Source organism: Antechinus flavipes, chromosome 3 (assembly GCF_016432865.1).
Source record: "Antechinus flavipes isolate AdamAnt ecotype Samford, QLD, Australia chromosome 3, AdamAnt_v2, whole genome shotgun sequence".
Classification (NCBI taxonomy): Eukaryota; Metazoa; Chordata; class Mammalia; order Dasyuromorphia; family Dasyuridae; genus Antechinus; species Antechinus flavipes.
In genome coordinates this window covers 583,362,040-583,376,695 of record NC_067400.1, presented here as the reverse complement: position 1 = coordinate 583,376,695, position 14,656 = coordinate 583,362,040, and the positions used below count along the sequence as shown (strand labels likewise).

Here is a 14,656-nt window from a genome sequence, read left to right as displayed (position 1 = left end):
CATTTTATAAATTTAGTCTTATAGTTTTGATTTGACCTTAAACTTAAGAAAACATTTGATAAGAATTTGATAAACAGGAACAAAATTTTTGAGAGAATATTTAATATGATCTAATCACTTCGGCTAAGAAGATTGGGTTAGATTTCAGAATTGAGAGTTCAAACTCTCAAACGCTTCTAGCACAGATTGTCGTAGAATTTAGCAAAACTTTTAACCTTTTCTCAGGTTAAGAAAGCTAACTTATAATAGCACTAATTTCTTTAGGGTTGTTGCAAAGAACAAAAGTACTCATGCAAGAATAAGTACAAAGCTACTTTTCAACTGTGGTAGTTTCCTCCCCAGGGATCTGCCTCACCCACTCGAGTCACAGGCCAATATATACTTCGGGGGGCCTACTTTTTCCAATAGGCCGGCACTTCTGTCTCAAACAAAAATGAGGGAATCTGCCAAAAGGGCCCTCCATGTGGCCGAGGGCTCCAAAACATTCAAGTGCCTGAGGCACCCAGTAGGAGACACTGGGGGGCAAAAATAGTCACTATTATTCACATGGCACCTCTCATGTTACACAAGCTTAATTTGGCAGAAAATTATTCTAGAAAAGAGATGAAACTGCACAGACCCTGCCAGTCTTATATTTTTAGATTTTCTCAAGTGTTTACATGTCAGATGTAGAACAAACTAATGGAGCTGAGAAGAAAGAAAACCACTGGAAAATCATCTTTCTACAATCCAATATAAACCCTACACACATACAATGCATATGAAGAACATGAGGAAAAAATAGACAATGCTGTGTACTTTAATAAGGTATCCACAATTCAGATAACAATTTAGTCCAACATATTTGCAAATACAGACAGAACAATCAATGGACTTCAAAATCCCATCTTGTACCTGTTTTCCTTATACACAAGGTCAAGGGCATTGAATACAACCATAGGTTTGTTTGTTTTTTGCAAATTTCTATCTGCTTATACATCCCAGTTTACAGTACTTGGCCTACATAATTCAGAGGCTGTGTTCGCAAGGAAAAGACCCCTAGTTAAAAAAAATGCTATCAACAGCAAATTGAGAAAAATATATCAACTTTCTGGGGGCTATGTACAGGAGTGAGGGTGTCGATCCTGAGACCAAGGCTCTTGCTGCAGCCCAGAACTGTCTGCAGGAGAAGGAAGGCAGCCGTTTCATCAAGCACAAAAGAGGAGCAGAATGAATGTTTGCTGAAGTCTTTACCTTGGGAAAGAAGAAGATGCTCGAGGGATCATGACAAGACCCAGTCCCCTTTTCCTGGCACAAAATAAGAGGTTGGAAGCCAACATCAACATGGGCTTGCTGTAGTCTCAGTTTTTCAGTCCCTTTCCTGTGCTCATTTCAAAGCCAACATCAAGAGCTCTCCAGCTGCTTTTCATAGGATGGTTTTTGTCAATCCTTTGTGCTACTCTCACTATCCCACACATGCTAATTAAATATTCCCCCACCTCCTCATGGAGCACAGATTGAATATATTACAAACACAGACAGAAAAAAAACAAACAAGGAGTGATAATTTTACAGTACAGCCATAATTATTGATTAAAAAAATGAGTTGCAAAGGGACACCATCAAGATTAAACATCTCTCCTCTGACGCAAAGCTTTTCTTCATTAAATCTATTTTCCCGAGTTTAATTTTTAGCAATGTTTCTTAAAAAACAAAACACAAACACAAGCCTTAAAACAGAATCACAGCAAAAACTGAGTGCCAGCACCCCAGCCTTCCTCAGCATCACTGCCATAAGCAAGCTTAGAAACACTCAATGGAGGAAAGATCATTTATGAAAGAGGGGCAGCACACCAGTCTGAAATTACATCTTCAGGATCCTCAAGAAAACCTTTTGGCTTTCCGGGGGCTCCTGACAATCTGACTGCTTCTCAGCAAGTTGTATAAAATATTGTAGCCATTATATATTTTACACAGAGAAAAACAACATCATTTAATTAGTTATAAAAGGACAACATACTTCCTGGGCATTCCAGAACACAAATGAATTCATGGAAACAATGGACCAAAAGGGATTGGAGTGTGGAGAGGGAGGGGGAAGAGAGAAGATTCTGTTGTTGGGAGAGCCACATACTGTCCAAATTCACTTTCAGGTCCATCAATCTTCCTGAAATGGACGTCACATTTTAGACACGGTCAGGTTGGTGCTTCCAACCTTATAAGTAGGCAGGATGTGCTGGGTATGGCTCTCTTTCTGGGCAGTGGCATCCTCAAGTGGTTACAATTTCCCATCATTCCTAAATGCTCTCAAGCAAAGGACCCCCGAGGCTGAAGATTTCCATTTAAAATCAATACTCCAAAATGGCCGATTTCACTAACCCTGGAAACAAATCACTAGATAGCTTTGATGGAGAGGCTACAATCAACATGTTGGTACAGATACCTCTGGAAAAAGGTAGACATTTTTTTCCCACAATTAACAAGTTGTTTACTTTCATGCTTTATTGAAAGTATAACATTAGATTTAAGACAGGTATTTGTAAGCAGGTCTATAAAGAATTACCTCTGAAAGACAGAATTTTGTTCATCTACTGCAATACAAATCCTTATGAACAAATGCCTCTGGTATGAAATTTGAGCAAGGAAATACAACTGGATTTCATTTCCTTCCCTATATAAATTTCTGTATGTAAACATGATATATTGTTACTGCTACTAAACTTGTTCAGCCTTAATCCGAGCCCCACCCTTTATCCCAAACTCCCCTCCCCCCTTAAATATAAAATGGGAAACATTTCCTTGAAGTCTGATGTCCTTCAGTGCAATCTGCTTTATTTGACATAAGGCATTTGGGACAGTCACTTTTGAATGGATTCCTGCCTTCTGGAAGAGTCAAGCAACCATTTATTCTTAAATTCACTTTTGCAATAATGCCCTAAAATGTCAAGCTCCTCCTTCCCTTATGGTCACTTTAAGCAGTCAGCAATTTTTCATATTATTAATGTCCAAGGAGACCAGTCCCTAGAAAGGGAGAAAAAAAATAAAGAATTAAAAAAAAACCAAACCCACCCAACAACAATGATTTCTATGAGAACAAGCAAATTACAAGCCATTCAAAGACTGTGTCCCGGTTGGTCAACAACTGCTGCGAGTTTTCACTCTTCAACTGACTAGAGGTCAGAGAGGTGACCTATGGATGCAAGTACTCCCAAGCCCTCCTCCCTCTAAACTCAGATTATTACCAAGTGGGAAAGGAGAGCTGTGAGACACTAAAGCTTAAGGGAATTGAACTAGTGAGGCTTTTTAAATGTTGGAGGACATTTGGGATCTTAAGAAGGGAGAGCTTAAGTTACGGCAAGAGGACTGATAATATATGGAGACAATGTGGAAGGGAGAGGAGGGTACCAGATATCAAGGATATAGGCTGAAAAGGGGGGGGGGGCGCTTTTTCAAGGATAAAGCAGAGATTGCAATATAGGAGTTGGTGAATGTGCAAGAAAGTCTTGGTAAAAAGTCTATCTAAATGAAAGGGGAGAAATCTAAAGAAGTCTTTGTTTTCAGGGTTTAACATTTAATAAGAAAGCTTACTGTTGGAAAATGGAGGAACAAAAACCTACAACCTGAGCATCCACAGTCTTCTGTCAATTACAAATAAGCAGCCTTGTTTAAACCTGAAATAATTTAGGAGAAACTAGAAAAAGGCTCAATTGTGAAGTGGGAATTACAGGGGGAAGAAACTGGCCCATTTAGCCTGCCCATGTTTTTAGCTAAATACTAAATACTAGCCAAATACTCTCTGGAATAACAGAGACAGCTCTGCTAACTGGCAGACTAGGGTTACTCCCAAAGACAGTCTATCTGTAGTGTTTCAAAACCAGGGTGAAACTGATATTTTTGAAAAACAACTTGTGGCTAACATGAATTACAGGTATAGATTCTTACTGCAATTTAACTTTAAATAATCAAATTTCACTTTTTAAGTTTTACACTCAGAAAATTATAGCTGGTCCTTGACATTCAGGGGGGAAAATAATGACAGATAGTTCTTACCTTTAAATCCTTCTTCAGGCATACACACTAAAAAAGAATGTAAAATAGAAAAACTTGTCAGAGAAGCAAACGATAAGATGTTTAATGACTACATAGTGTTCAAACTTTTGTCTTTGGTAAACTTGATAACTTAAAATTGTTTCCTTAATAATGAACTAATAGATGCAGGAGGAAGAAAGCAGAACTAAAAACAAGATTCACAATGAAAAGAAATTGTATACAGAGCACTCCCAAAAAGCATATTAAGGCAAAAACAAGAACAAAAAATTAATAACAAGCATCGCAGCATAGTGTAAGACTTGACAGAACATGCTGCCCTATTCATCTTGTGACTTAAGGTGGGAATGACAGGTGATTTATAGTGCATCAAAGTTTTAAAAATAAATTGATTAGTTATGCTGTTATTATGTTATATTATTTATTTTCCCTCTACTTTTTGTCTTTAATATAAAAAAAAAAAAAACATAAGCACTGCACTTTTTTAAAAAAACAATTTCCCAAAATGTGTAGCATTCAACCCCTGGGTTGGGGGGAAAAAAGTTGTCTTACCTTGCATAACATCATCCATTGCTGCATAATCTGCTATTGGTTCATCTGCCTGTGGGGGGGAAAATCAAAACTCAAAAGACAGAAAACATAATCCCTGAAATGGAGTTCTGAATTAGAAGCAATGAGATTGATGTAAAATTAACACCTCAATGGCTCATGTGAGAATGTATGTTCTCATGGTAACAAGTTAAAAGGAACGTTTTCCAAATTCCAAGTGGTGACCCCAAAGAATCAGAAGTCTAGTTGTGCCCACTGCTCTTCTCTTAAGATTCCTCACTTAAGCAGTCTTGTACTTCACTAATCTGTTATGCTCTTGTTACTATTGCCTTTGGGGATTGGAGGATTATGGGGGTTGGTGGTCAGTGAGAGAACAATGAATGTATGGGAAAGCTCTGGCAAGTGAAATATCCCGTAGATGCCATTTTTCAGATGATTCTTCCTATACAAGTACTACACTTTCTACTCTTCCCTGAGTGTGATTGTGTCAGCTAACAAATATGTCTATGAAGAGTTGGGTTCAAGCTTTGAAGAAATGAATGGGATAGGTTCTGCAGAAGAACTAAGCTCCCTACAGTGCCTATTGCAAAGGGAGAGGCTTCCACAAACCATGGCCATGCGGTCGCAAGGCAATAATAAGCAATGAAAACAGGTCTTTGACATAATGGACCTTGACATACAGGTCAAAGATGGAGTCAGAAAGGAGGCCAGAGTTCACAGAGAAGCCTTCTGGGTCATGTTAAAATCATTCAAGGACACAAACAGAAAGAGTGTAGCCCAAAAAGGGACCCATTTAGACCTCCTCCTCCTATGATGATAATCATAGAAGAATGCAAAGAATTGGCTGATCAAACTTGAGCCCACAGGCATAAGTATCAATAGTTATTTGGACAGATTTAAGAAAAAATTACCTAAATAATTATTTCCCTCCAACATAAATGGGATATTTTATGATTCATTGGGTTTCAGGCACCTAAGTTCAGGATCAGTAATGCTGCATTCAGAGTCATAGAAGCAGGAGATTCTATATTTGTCTCAAAAAGGGATAAAGAAATCTGGTCTGCTAATTCCTAACCATTATTACAACCCATGTAACTTAAAAATCTGGGGGACATGGAAGTATTAAATACATTAAAGAAGTTTAGGGTTAAATGTCTTAAGGGAATAACAGAAATGTACAAAAGGCAAAGACATCCCTAACTTTATGTCCTGAGTTAAAAGGAAGCAGAGGAACAAAATATTCGGAGCTAAAAGAAATCTCCCAAACCTCTCAATTAGAAAAAGAGGCTAAGACCCAAATGACATGTCCAAGGACTATATAAACAAGAGCTAGCATGCACACCTGGCTCAGGGGGCTCAGGACTAATGGCACTAGGGTGAAAATGTAGATTTAGGAACAAGAACAAAAAGACAGGTGTCAAAATGGTACTCAAGTGCACAGCAGCTTATAAACTTATAAGGTCAAAAACAACAGAATGAAACTCTCCTAGCACAGTCATAGAAGACCACTCAGCACTACTAAGAACTTTTACCCTTCTGCAACACAAAATTTCACATGTATTACTTCATATAGAATATTCATATATAACATATAATATATGCAAATACAAAAATATGTAAATTTATTGTATATGAATATGTAATGTTATATATGAATATATATAAATTGTATATATATAGATATATAGATGTATATATAGATCATTTCATATACAATATTCATATATAATAAAAAGCACAAGATGTTTTAAACATGGGTAAAAGAAAATCTCATTCAAGTAGCTTTTTATTACCTTTAACAAAATAACGGATTCAGGAATGACACCAAGAGTACCAAGGGTTGCAGTGTCATCATTTAGGATTTTCCCATCTATCGAAAGGTTCTGGTCAAAAGGAGCTACTGAGAAGGCGTGCATGATCTGGGCAAACACAAAACAAAATGTGATTGTTTATACAAAGGAAAAAACATTCTCCGCTTACATTGATACTAACACCCAATTGCTGACAATCAAAAAAGAAAAGTGACAGTTCCACAAAAGCCTGGGGAGGGTTTAAAGTCAACCCATTTGTTGAATTTTTATTGAGACCCATATCCTAATATATCGAGGAACATACTTAGGGTACATGGTGGGCAGGAAGTGATGGAAGAATTAAATTTAAGAGCTATTGTTTAACAATTTAGTTTATGAAAAGTTCATGGTTCTTATGTTGCCTATCTTCAGTTCTAAACAAAGGATAGAGCTCACAAGTAGCTTGATGTGTGAGGAAGGAAGACACAGAGGGACAAGTGGAAGAGTCAGCCTGTGAGTGTAGAAGCCTTCCTTATTTTCCTTATTATTTCCTTATATCTAAATGTAATCGATCAAATGGCCAAATGAAAATTTCTCACTGTTGCACCAAAATTCTTTATGATGAGATCAGCTGTGATCTTCTACACCAAGCATCAGAAATCAGAAAGAATTTCCTCTCAAATGGCAATGGAAGATAATCTAATATTGCCTCCAATAGCGAAAGGAAAGGATCCACATTAAATCTCTTATAGCTTCACTATCACTTATGCACAATAATAAAAGATCCTACAAGGAACACAAATTTCAATCTGATTCACAATGCTATTGAGCAGCAGGGCTGCAAAACGGGCTCATTGTCCTTTATTTGGCTGCTGCTTGGCTCCCTGGGATTCTGAAAAGAAGAATGGGAGATGAAAGAAGAAAACTGAACAAGAATTGTCAGGGGGAGTTCATCCCAACAGCTGTTGCTTGCTGTCTTTCAGCAGCAATTTCAAATGGCTGACAGTGCAACAGAGGGAGAGTTAATTTCAGTTTCTTCTTCTTGAAAAAGGAAAATCTACAAAGTGAAAACAATAAAAAATTGTTCATCCACAGGGGCAGAATGCCATTGCTGGGAGGATTGTACTATAGAATGATTCCCACTTCCATAGTCACTGAGCTGAGGAAAGTAGGCTGGCCACTGTACTGGTGATGCTGGGATGTAGATGTGGCAATTAGGGGAAGTGTTCAATTAACTACTTGTGTGTCACACAATATCATATGCCTTTAATAGAGGACTGTTGATCACAAATTTCAAATATAAAAAAACAAACTCAACACTTAAAGGACCATAGGAAAAGATCTTCTGCTGGACTTCAACAACCAGGATTTTTCATTATAAGAGAAGTGATAAGGTTATAATAAGTGAACTTTTCACAGAGAATACTAATTTTCTCACACAATGAGGGGCAGCCTTGTCATCCTCAAAAGAATAAAATATGGTTCAAAAGAGGTCTAAAAGAAGAAAAAAACTTTTGTTCAACCAATTTCTGACAATTTGAGAATCAGAATAGCTTCTCATCACTGAAAATCTAAGTGTGAAGGCAGAATATGAATAACACTGTTAAAGCCATTACCAGACCCAAATGGGTATTCACTTATAAATTATTCTGTATAGATAATTGATGATACTTTATATTGTACCCACTTTACATGGGAAGATAATACAAGAGAATAATGACCACTGCCCTCAGTGAGGAACACCTGTAACTTTGGAATACTCTTCTCACAAATAAAAAAAGACTAGACTTTTGCAAGTCCTCTTAGTATGCCTCAATATCATTAGAATTTTATTTGTGATGCAAAGAAAGAGCAAAACTGTCAGTCATTTCAGATTTTAAATACTGATGACTTACAAAAATGTTATCCTGGAAAAACCAACACATACCCTTTATTTTTGTTATACTTAATAAATTTAAGGTGTTAGTTAGAAATATTTACACAATGACAATAGTAGCAGGAGCAGGAACTTAGCACAACTTTTTTCAACATTGACAAAATGTTTTCTTTACAATTTGCTGGGAAGTATCACCACCCCCCCAATGTATAATCATAAGGTCAAGCATGAACTATATATAGACCTAAATCAGATAAGATTGCTTTTTCTATGCAACACAATTGCTCCTCAAAAAATTTTAACAATAGTTATTCAAACTGATACCCTGTCTTTTTTTGTGTTTCAGTATAAATCAATTGTTCACAAATATGGAGAATGCCCTGTCAATTTTACAGGTCAACACACTCTGAGAACTCCTGAGTCCCTGTAAAAGACAAATGTCCTTTCTTACTTAACTTGTAGTACGTAACGTAGGGCAAGAATTTGTTTACTCCCTTTTCTCACCTGGATTTTTAGTTCTTTTAATGTTTGATTAGCTGAAACAAGTAGTGCCTTTTCTCCCCGAACTTTACGGTGCCGCATGCTTCGTCGAATGACTTGCTTCTGATAAACAATGTAATTCTGATGAGAAATTTTTTGCCGCTTTGTTCCACCATTGGCCTAGGAAAAACCATCCAAACTAAATTACAGAGAGCAAAACAGGTCACACAAACAATCTAAAGGTACAGTGGAGCCTACAGGGGTCCAACCTCTCTATGAGAAATAAATCACTTTTTATTTATGCATCATATTGGGGTATAAAAGTAACACAAAAAAAGAACACAATGAAATGGAAAGATGACAAAATCCAATTCATTAGGGCCACAAGGCAATGTAGAAGTGCGAAAAAGTTGGGAGTCTTGATTTTTTAAGGGTGATGTTACCCAGTTATTCATTACTTTTCCCACCCAACTAACAGGGAAGGATCCTCCAATGCTATTTAAATTTGGGATATGGGACAAAAACACAAGGGCAATTCAGAAGTGTCAAGTGCTATGTGAAGTGTATGTGAGCATGCTGGGCAAAGAAAACAGGAATTTAATTGGAGGACAGGGGGAAGTTTTCACAGGCCCATGAACATAGAGAACTAAAAAGACACGGGACCATTATAAGGCAGGAAAGGAAGATGAACAAAACCAATCTCCACTTGGGAATTCTGAAAGAAGACAGAAAGGGAAGAACGTAGATTGAATTCTAGACATTCGAATGCACAGAGGGAAAAGAATTAGAAGGGCCAGTTCAGACAAAGAGAATATATAAAAGGCAGAAGCTGGTCCCAGAACAAAGTCCCAATCCAGAAAATATCTAGCTAAACTTTGGAAAAGGTCTTAGCCATGCAATTGAATTAAGACTTGTACAGTCAGTGCAGAAGGCAGCTATTGTGGGAATGTTACAGACATTGGACTTCACTGTCCTCTCCCTTTCCCAAAAAGCATTTCTTAGTTGACAACCAGACAGTGGAGTACCAGGAATGCACAAGACAAAGAGGAAAAAGAAACAGGGACATGGAAAGGGAGATACATAGGATTCAGAGCTGTGATGATCATGACAAGATCAGTGAAGTTAGAGAACAACTGAAGAATGAAAGAGCTTTAGTTGATTTTTCTACTGTCTTTTGCAGTAGTACGGCAAAATTTTGTGGATTGGCACAATACATCCCTAAATACAAAGAAATCTATATACTTAGCTACACACCACCTGCTTTTAAAAGTAGCTTAATTATACCTGAACTACAAACCACATTCTTAAAAGTGATTATTTTATCTTTATTAATCCTAAATCCTATTTATCTTTATTATCTTTATTAATCCTAAATTTAATTTTCAGTAGAAATTCTCTGAATCCAAACTATGCATAAATGCTATGAAAATTGATTTGATATTTACCTGATTAAAGTCTGGGTCTTTTTCCCCTTCGGGCCTTGTTTCTTCCCTGTCCTCTTCAGTTTCTGAGCTACTAACATTCAACTCTGGAGCGGCATCCTTCATTACCTACAGTATAGTAAGAGAATCAGAATCAATAGCTGGGAAGAGGTGTGCACCACTGAGCAACATAAACATCTAACAGCTTTTCAAAAGACAAATTCCCAAGATATTAGGCAATTTAAGTCTAGAAGACTGAGCAACGTTTATTAAAATCAAGGACAGTAAAAAAGTTCAGATCCTGTAGTGAATGAACATAACAAATATACAATTGTGGACAATTTTTTTTAAAAAAAGGTTCTAAAGAAATCTGTTACACAGGATTCTGATGATGTATAGCCAATTCTGGAATTGCAATTATGTATGGATGAAATAATGGTTGTTCACTAAAATCCAAATCCAAATAGAGAGCTCAGATGGCTTCAGGAGGAGGTTAGGACTAAAAGTGAATTTACAATTCAATCAAGTTTCTGAGGCAGAAATACAAGTCCTCAATAGTTTTATATTATGTACAGAAATGATCCCTCTACTGCCCCCAAAAGACCCAAGTATTAACATCTCTACAGAGGGGGAAAAAAAAGTTCAAAATATGAATATCAATGAACCACATCCAGAAAAAGAAATAAATACCTTTTTATTGTCCACAACTTTATGTACATATATAGTGGCTTGGGTGTACTCCCGAAGATCCCGCTGCTGTTGACATAATAACCCTTCCCTGCATTCTGGACAAAGACCTAAAATGTTTTAAAAAATGGGAATAGGTTTGAGAAATATAGTGACAAAAGAAATTACAAGCAGGGAATAAAATGGAGCAATTCACATGTCCCCAGCAATTTACAAGTTACACTGGGCTCTCTTTATACAGTACCTATGAAGGAAAAGTCTATCTACAAGTCCCGATTATGAAAAGACTGAAGGATCACAGACAGGGTAAGGATATACAGCAAATTCTTTCTGTGGCTAGTTTCAGGTAAGAGAAAGGAGCTCTGAGATTTAAATGAGAGGCAGAGTCTGAGCAAAGCAGGCACTCATGTAAAAATATTATCCAAATTTGTCATGAAAGTGCTCTACATTTGGGCCTGCCAAAGAATATGCATAAGTATTTCACTGGAGCTAGCAGCCTGTTGGGCCATTACACTATTAAATTTAATTAGCCCAATTTGACATGTGCTATACTTTCTCTATACCCCATGCCCACCTAAAACAATGTAAGAACAAGCTCACTTACTGGGTTCTGACGTATATAACATCTGCGAAGGGTTTGCATCATCCGTTTCAGCTTTGATAATTTTAATTACATGATCCACGACAAATAGCTTTTGTATCATCTCCCACTCGTTGGGCCATATAAGAGCTATACTGTGCAAAGAAACACCATACCTTATGACATCGTGAAGTCACACACCAACATCTTAGCTAAGATAAATATTCTAACAGAAGAAGTTCCAGGTCATTTAACAGGAAGAACAGTGTACCTAGAAAAGCTTAAGGTATTTTCTAGCATCATTAAATTTTGAGTAATTACTCAACATGAAAGAATTTCAAGGTTGGTTCAAGTCTAAGCAGCTAAAATTCAAACCTATACCTGAAAAGTAGTTCCTTCCCTTTATGATATCTGATGAATGGTCATTACATCTTTCATTTAGTTTCACTTAACAACATCCTGATTGAGCTTTCTAAATAGTTCCGATTGTTATATTGCTAACATCAAACCTAAATGGATTTCTTTAGGGTACGTGGAGTCCTAGTAATACTTAATCATTCAGAGGAATGCCATGAAAATCAGAATATTTTCCAATGATTTTTAAAGTAGCTTAAAATGATGAAATGGTAACTTTTAACTTATTTACAAAATAATAGAAAAATAAAAGCTATTCAAGTGTTGATCCTTCTCAAATAGACTCAACTGATCACTAAGTGACAGCCTGGAATGGAGCTGGATGATAGACCCTTGAGTCCCACTTAGGACAATAAGTGATGAAGTAATTAAGACAAAGTTCTCACTGGGTCCCTCTCTTTTGCTTTCAACTTTAAAGTAAGTCTCTGACAGTGCACATCTACCTGTCCCATCAAAAGAACAAAGTTATCCAGTCTATTACAATTCTGAACTGGGGAAGGAATTCTTAAGAAGTATCTTTGCAAAAAAAGAAAAGAAATATCTTTGCAACTAGTTAAAATTACAGACCTTCGCATATGATGCTATTTTGAAATTCCCCAAAACCACTTTCTTTCTTGTCACCTATGTTCGTTAATCTAGTTGCTATAACTCCTCTCCATTTTCTCCAATTTCTCTTGCTTTCTAACATCTCTCTGAAATACTTCCCCTTCACCACTGACAGCAAGAACACATTGATAAAGACTTTCTTCACCTCACATGTGGGCAACTGAAAATAGTTTTAAGTCTATTCCTACATTATTAAACTCAAATTTATCTGTCATGCAATCTAACCAACATGATCCAGCAATAACAAATCTGTTTGGCATTCCAAGCCTTCCATACCCCTGGGACTTTTATTTTTCTATAAATCATTGACACTGCTCTACTTATGAGCTAACCCTAATATGTCAGGAATTCATTCCAACTCTTGACTTGTTCAAAGTCCCAGTTAAAATTCTATCTCCTACCCCCTTAGCTTCTTTAATGCCTATATTCCATAATGAGCCTTTGTTAATTTTGTTAAAAGGGAAAATATTCTTTTCTGCAATAATAGAAATATAGAAAATAATAGAAAATGCTTAAAAAATGCTATCAGACCCAAAGAACTGAATGAAAATCAAAGCATTTTTTTTTTTCCATTCTTATAATTGTTCCCTTTTGGTCTGATTCTTCTTGCACAACATGACTAAAGCAGAAATGATTGCTCATGTATAAACTATATCATTTGATTACCATCTTGGGGGGGAGGGAGGGAAGGGGGAAAAAAACTATTCATCATTAGAAAAGTAAATGTGGAAAATAAATTTTTAAAAAAGGGGGTTGGGGGGAAGCAGAGGTAGAAGAGGCACATAATAAATACTCCACAAGGCTAACCTGAATGCAATTTTTCCTTTCCACATCACTTTCTCCATTGCCATTTCAATGTATTATGAATATATACAAGAAATTATGTGGAAGGTCAAGAGGTAAAGATTAGAAAAACAAATGCATAAAACATGTATATCATAATAGTAACTCAAAATTTCAATAAAGTGATTCAAACACTACATTAAAAACAAAATCCAAACTTCTCTTATATTCAAAGGGAGGGCCAAAAAATTTTGCTTGAATTTTCACGCCACATGCCTAACCCCAAAATTTGGAAATGATAACTATAAAAAGGCTATGTATTGGGACAATAGAGTTGATCTAAGCTTTCGAAACCCCAAGTGCAGAGAAAGGTACAGAGCAGGGCACTCCAGGGATGACATATCTCTCCGAGTTAAATGAACAGTGTATTCAAAGAAAAATTAAGACATTTCAGGAGGTACCAACAAATAAATAGGAAGAATCACTTGACTGCTGACTATAACTTTTCCTTTGTTAATGATAAGTCCATGAGGAAAAGACATGGCTTTCCAAGGGGAAAAAAAAAAGAATAAAATTATAACCAAAGCCAAGATGCATTTGCAAATATGTTTCTAAAAAAGACTTAAATGATGAGACAAATTTTGTATCACTTCAACAGAGAGCAAATACACATGAACAATAGAAACTCACAGTTTAGAATCTTCTTTGGTCATGGAAGCAAAAGTAAACATAAGTCCACCATGAGGACAGAGAAGAGCACTGTTTCCTACTGATGATACAGGACTACATCTGGTAGGCCGCCTATATCAAAAGGATAATAAAAAGGAAAACAATTCTGATTTGAATGCATGAATGGAAAAAAAATACAAATTTTGTGCCAATATAAGCAGCATATTCTTCTAAATCAAAGATACAGGGGGTAAGCTTTTCATTTGGGTAGATTTTGCTAAACAAGATAACGGTATATATATGGGGACTTTTTGCAGAATTATGAGGGCTTAAGCTATCACATATTAAGTGATTCTGTATTATTTCTGCCAAAAATTATTATTTCAACTCAAAACAATGCTACACTTCTATGATCTATAAGATCATTTATTGTAAGTCTACTCTTCATTCCAGATACTGAAACCTTCAGGATATAATAATGTAAATTCAGTGCTATTAAAAAAAAATTGCCGAACAAAATTTAGAAAGAGAAAGTTTCTACCAAGGCTAGGGAAGAGGAGATGCCACTTCGCAGAATGGGAGGAAGGGAAAATTTAAATGGGTGGGGTTAAATAGAGTCCAAAAAATGATGAAATAAGAAAAAAAAGTTTAAAATACCTCACAAATTTCCGCCATTCTTCTACAAAAAATTGAGATACAATGTAAAGCACATCCGTCTCCTGAAAAGAGCATTTCACATGGGGAAAAAAAATCCCGTTTATTACCAAAAATCATA

The 14,656-nt window shown here is 36.3% G+C and overlaps 1 protein-coding gene across 2 annotated transcripts in view; it reads right to left on the bottom strand.

Moving 5' to 3' along the window:
• Positions 1-783: 783 nt before the first annotated feature.
• USP48 (ubiquitin specific peptidase 48) overlaps positions 784-14,656 on the bottom strand; it is a 61,881-nt gene continuing 48,008 nt past the window's right edge. For both annotated transcript variants that reach the window (XM_051988305.1, XM_051988306.1), the window contains exons 18-27: positions 14,539-14,600; positions 13,903-14,013; positions 11,434-11,564; positions 10,833-10,939; positions 10,167-10,271; positions 8,746-8,901; positions 6,369-6,494; positions 4,579-4,627; positions 4,030-4,056; positions 784-3,000 (exon numbers count right to left, since the gene is read on the bottom strand). In XM_051988305.1, coding sequence (XP_051844265.1) covers positions 2,978-3,000; positions 4,030-4,056; positions 4,579-4,627; positions 6,369-6,494; positions 8,746-8,901; positions 10,167-10,271; positions 10,833-10,939; positions 11,434-11,564; positions 13,903-14,013; positions 14,539-14,600 — 897 coding nt within the window. In that variant the 3' untranslated portion in view covers positions 784-2,977. The remainder of the gene's footprint in view (positions 3,001-4,029; positions 4,057-4,578; positions 4,628-6,368; positions 6,495-8,745; positions 8,902-10,166; positions 10,272-10,832; positions 10,940-11,433; positions 11,565-13,902; positions 14,014-14,538; positions 14,601-14,656) is intronic.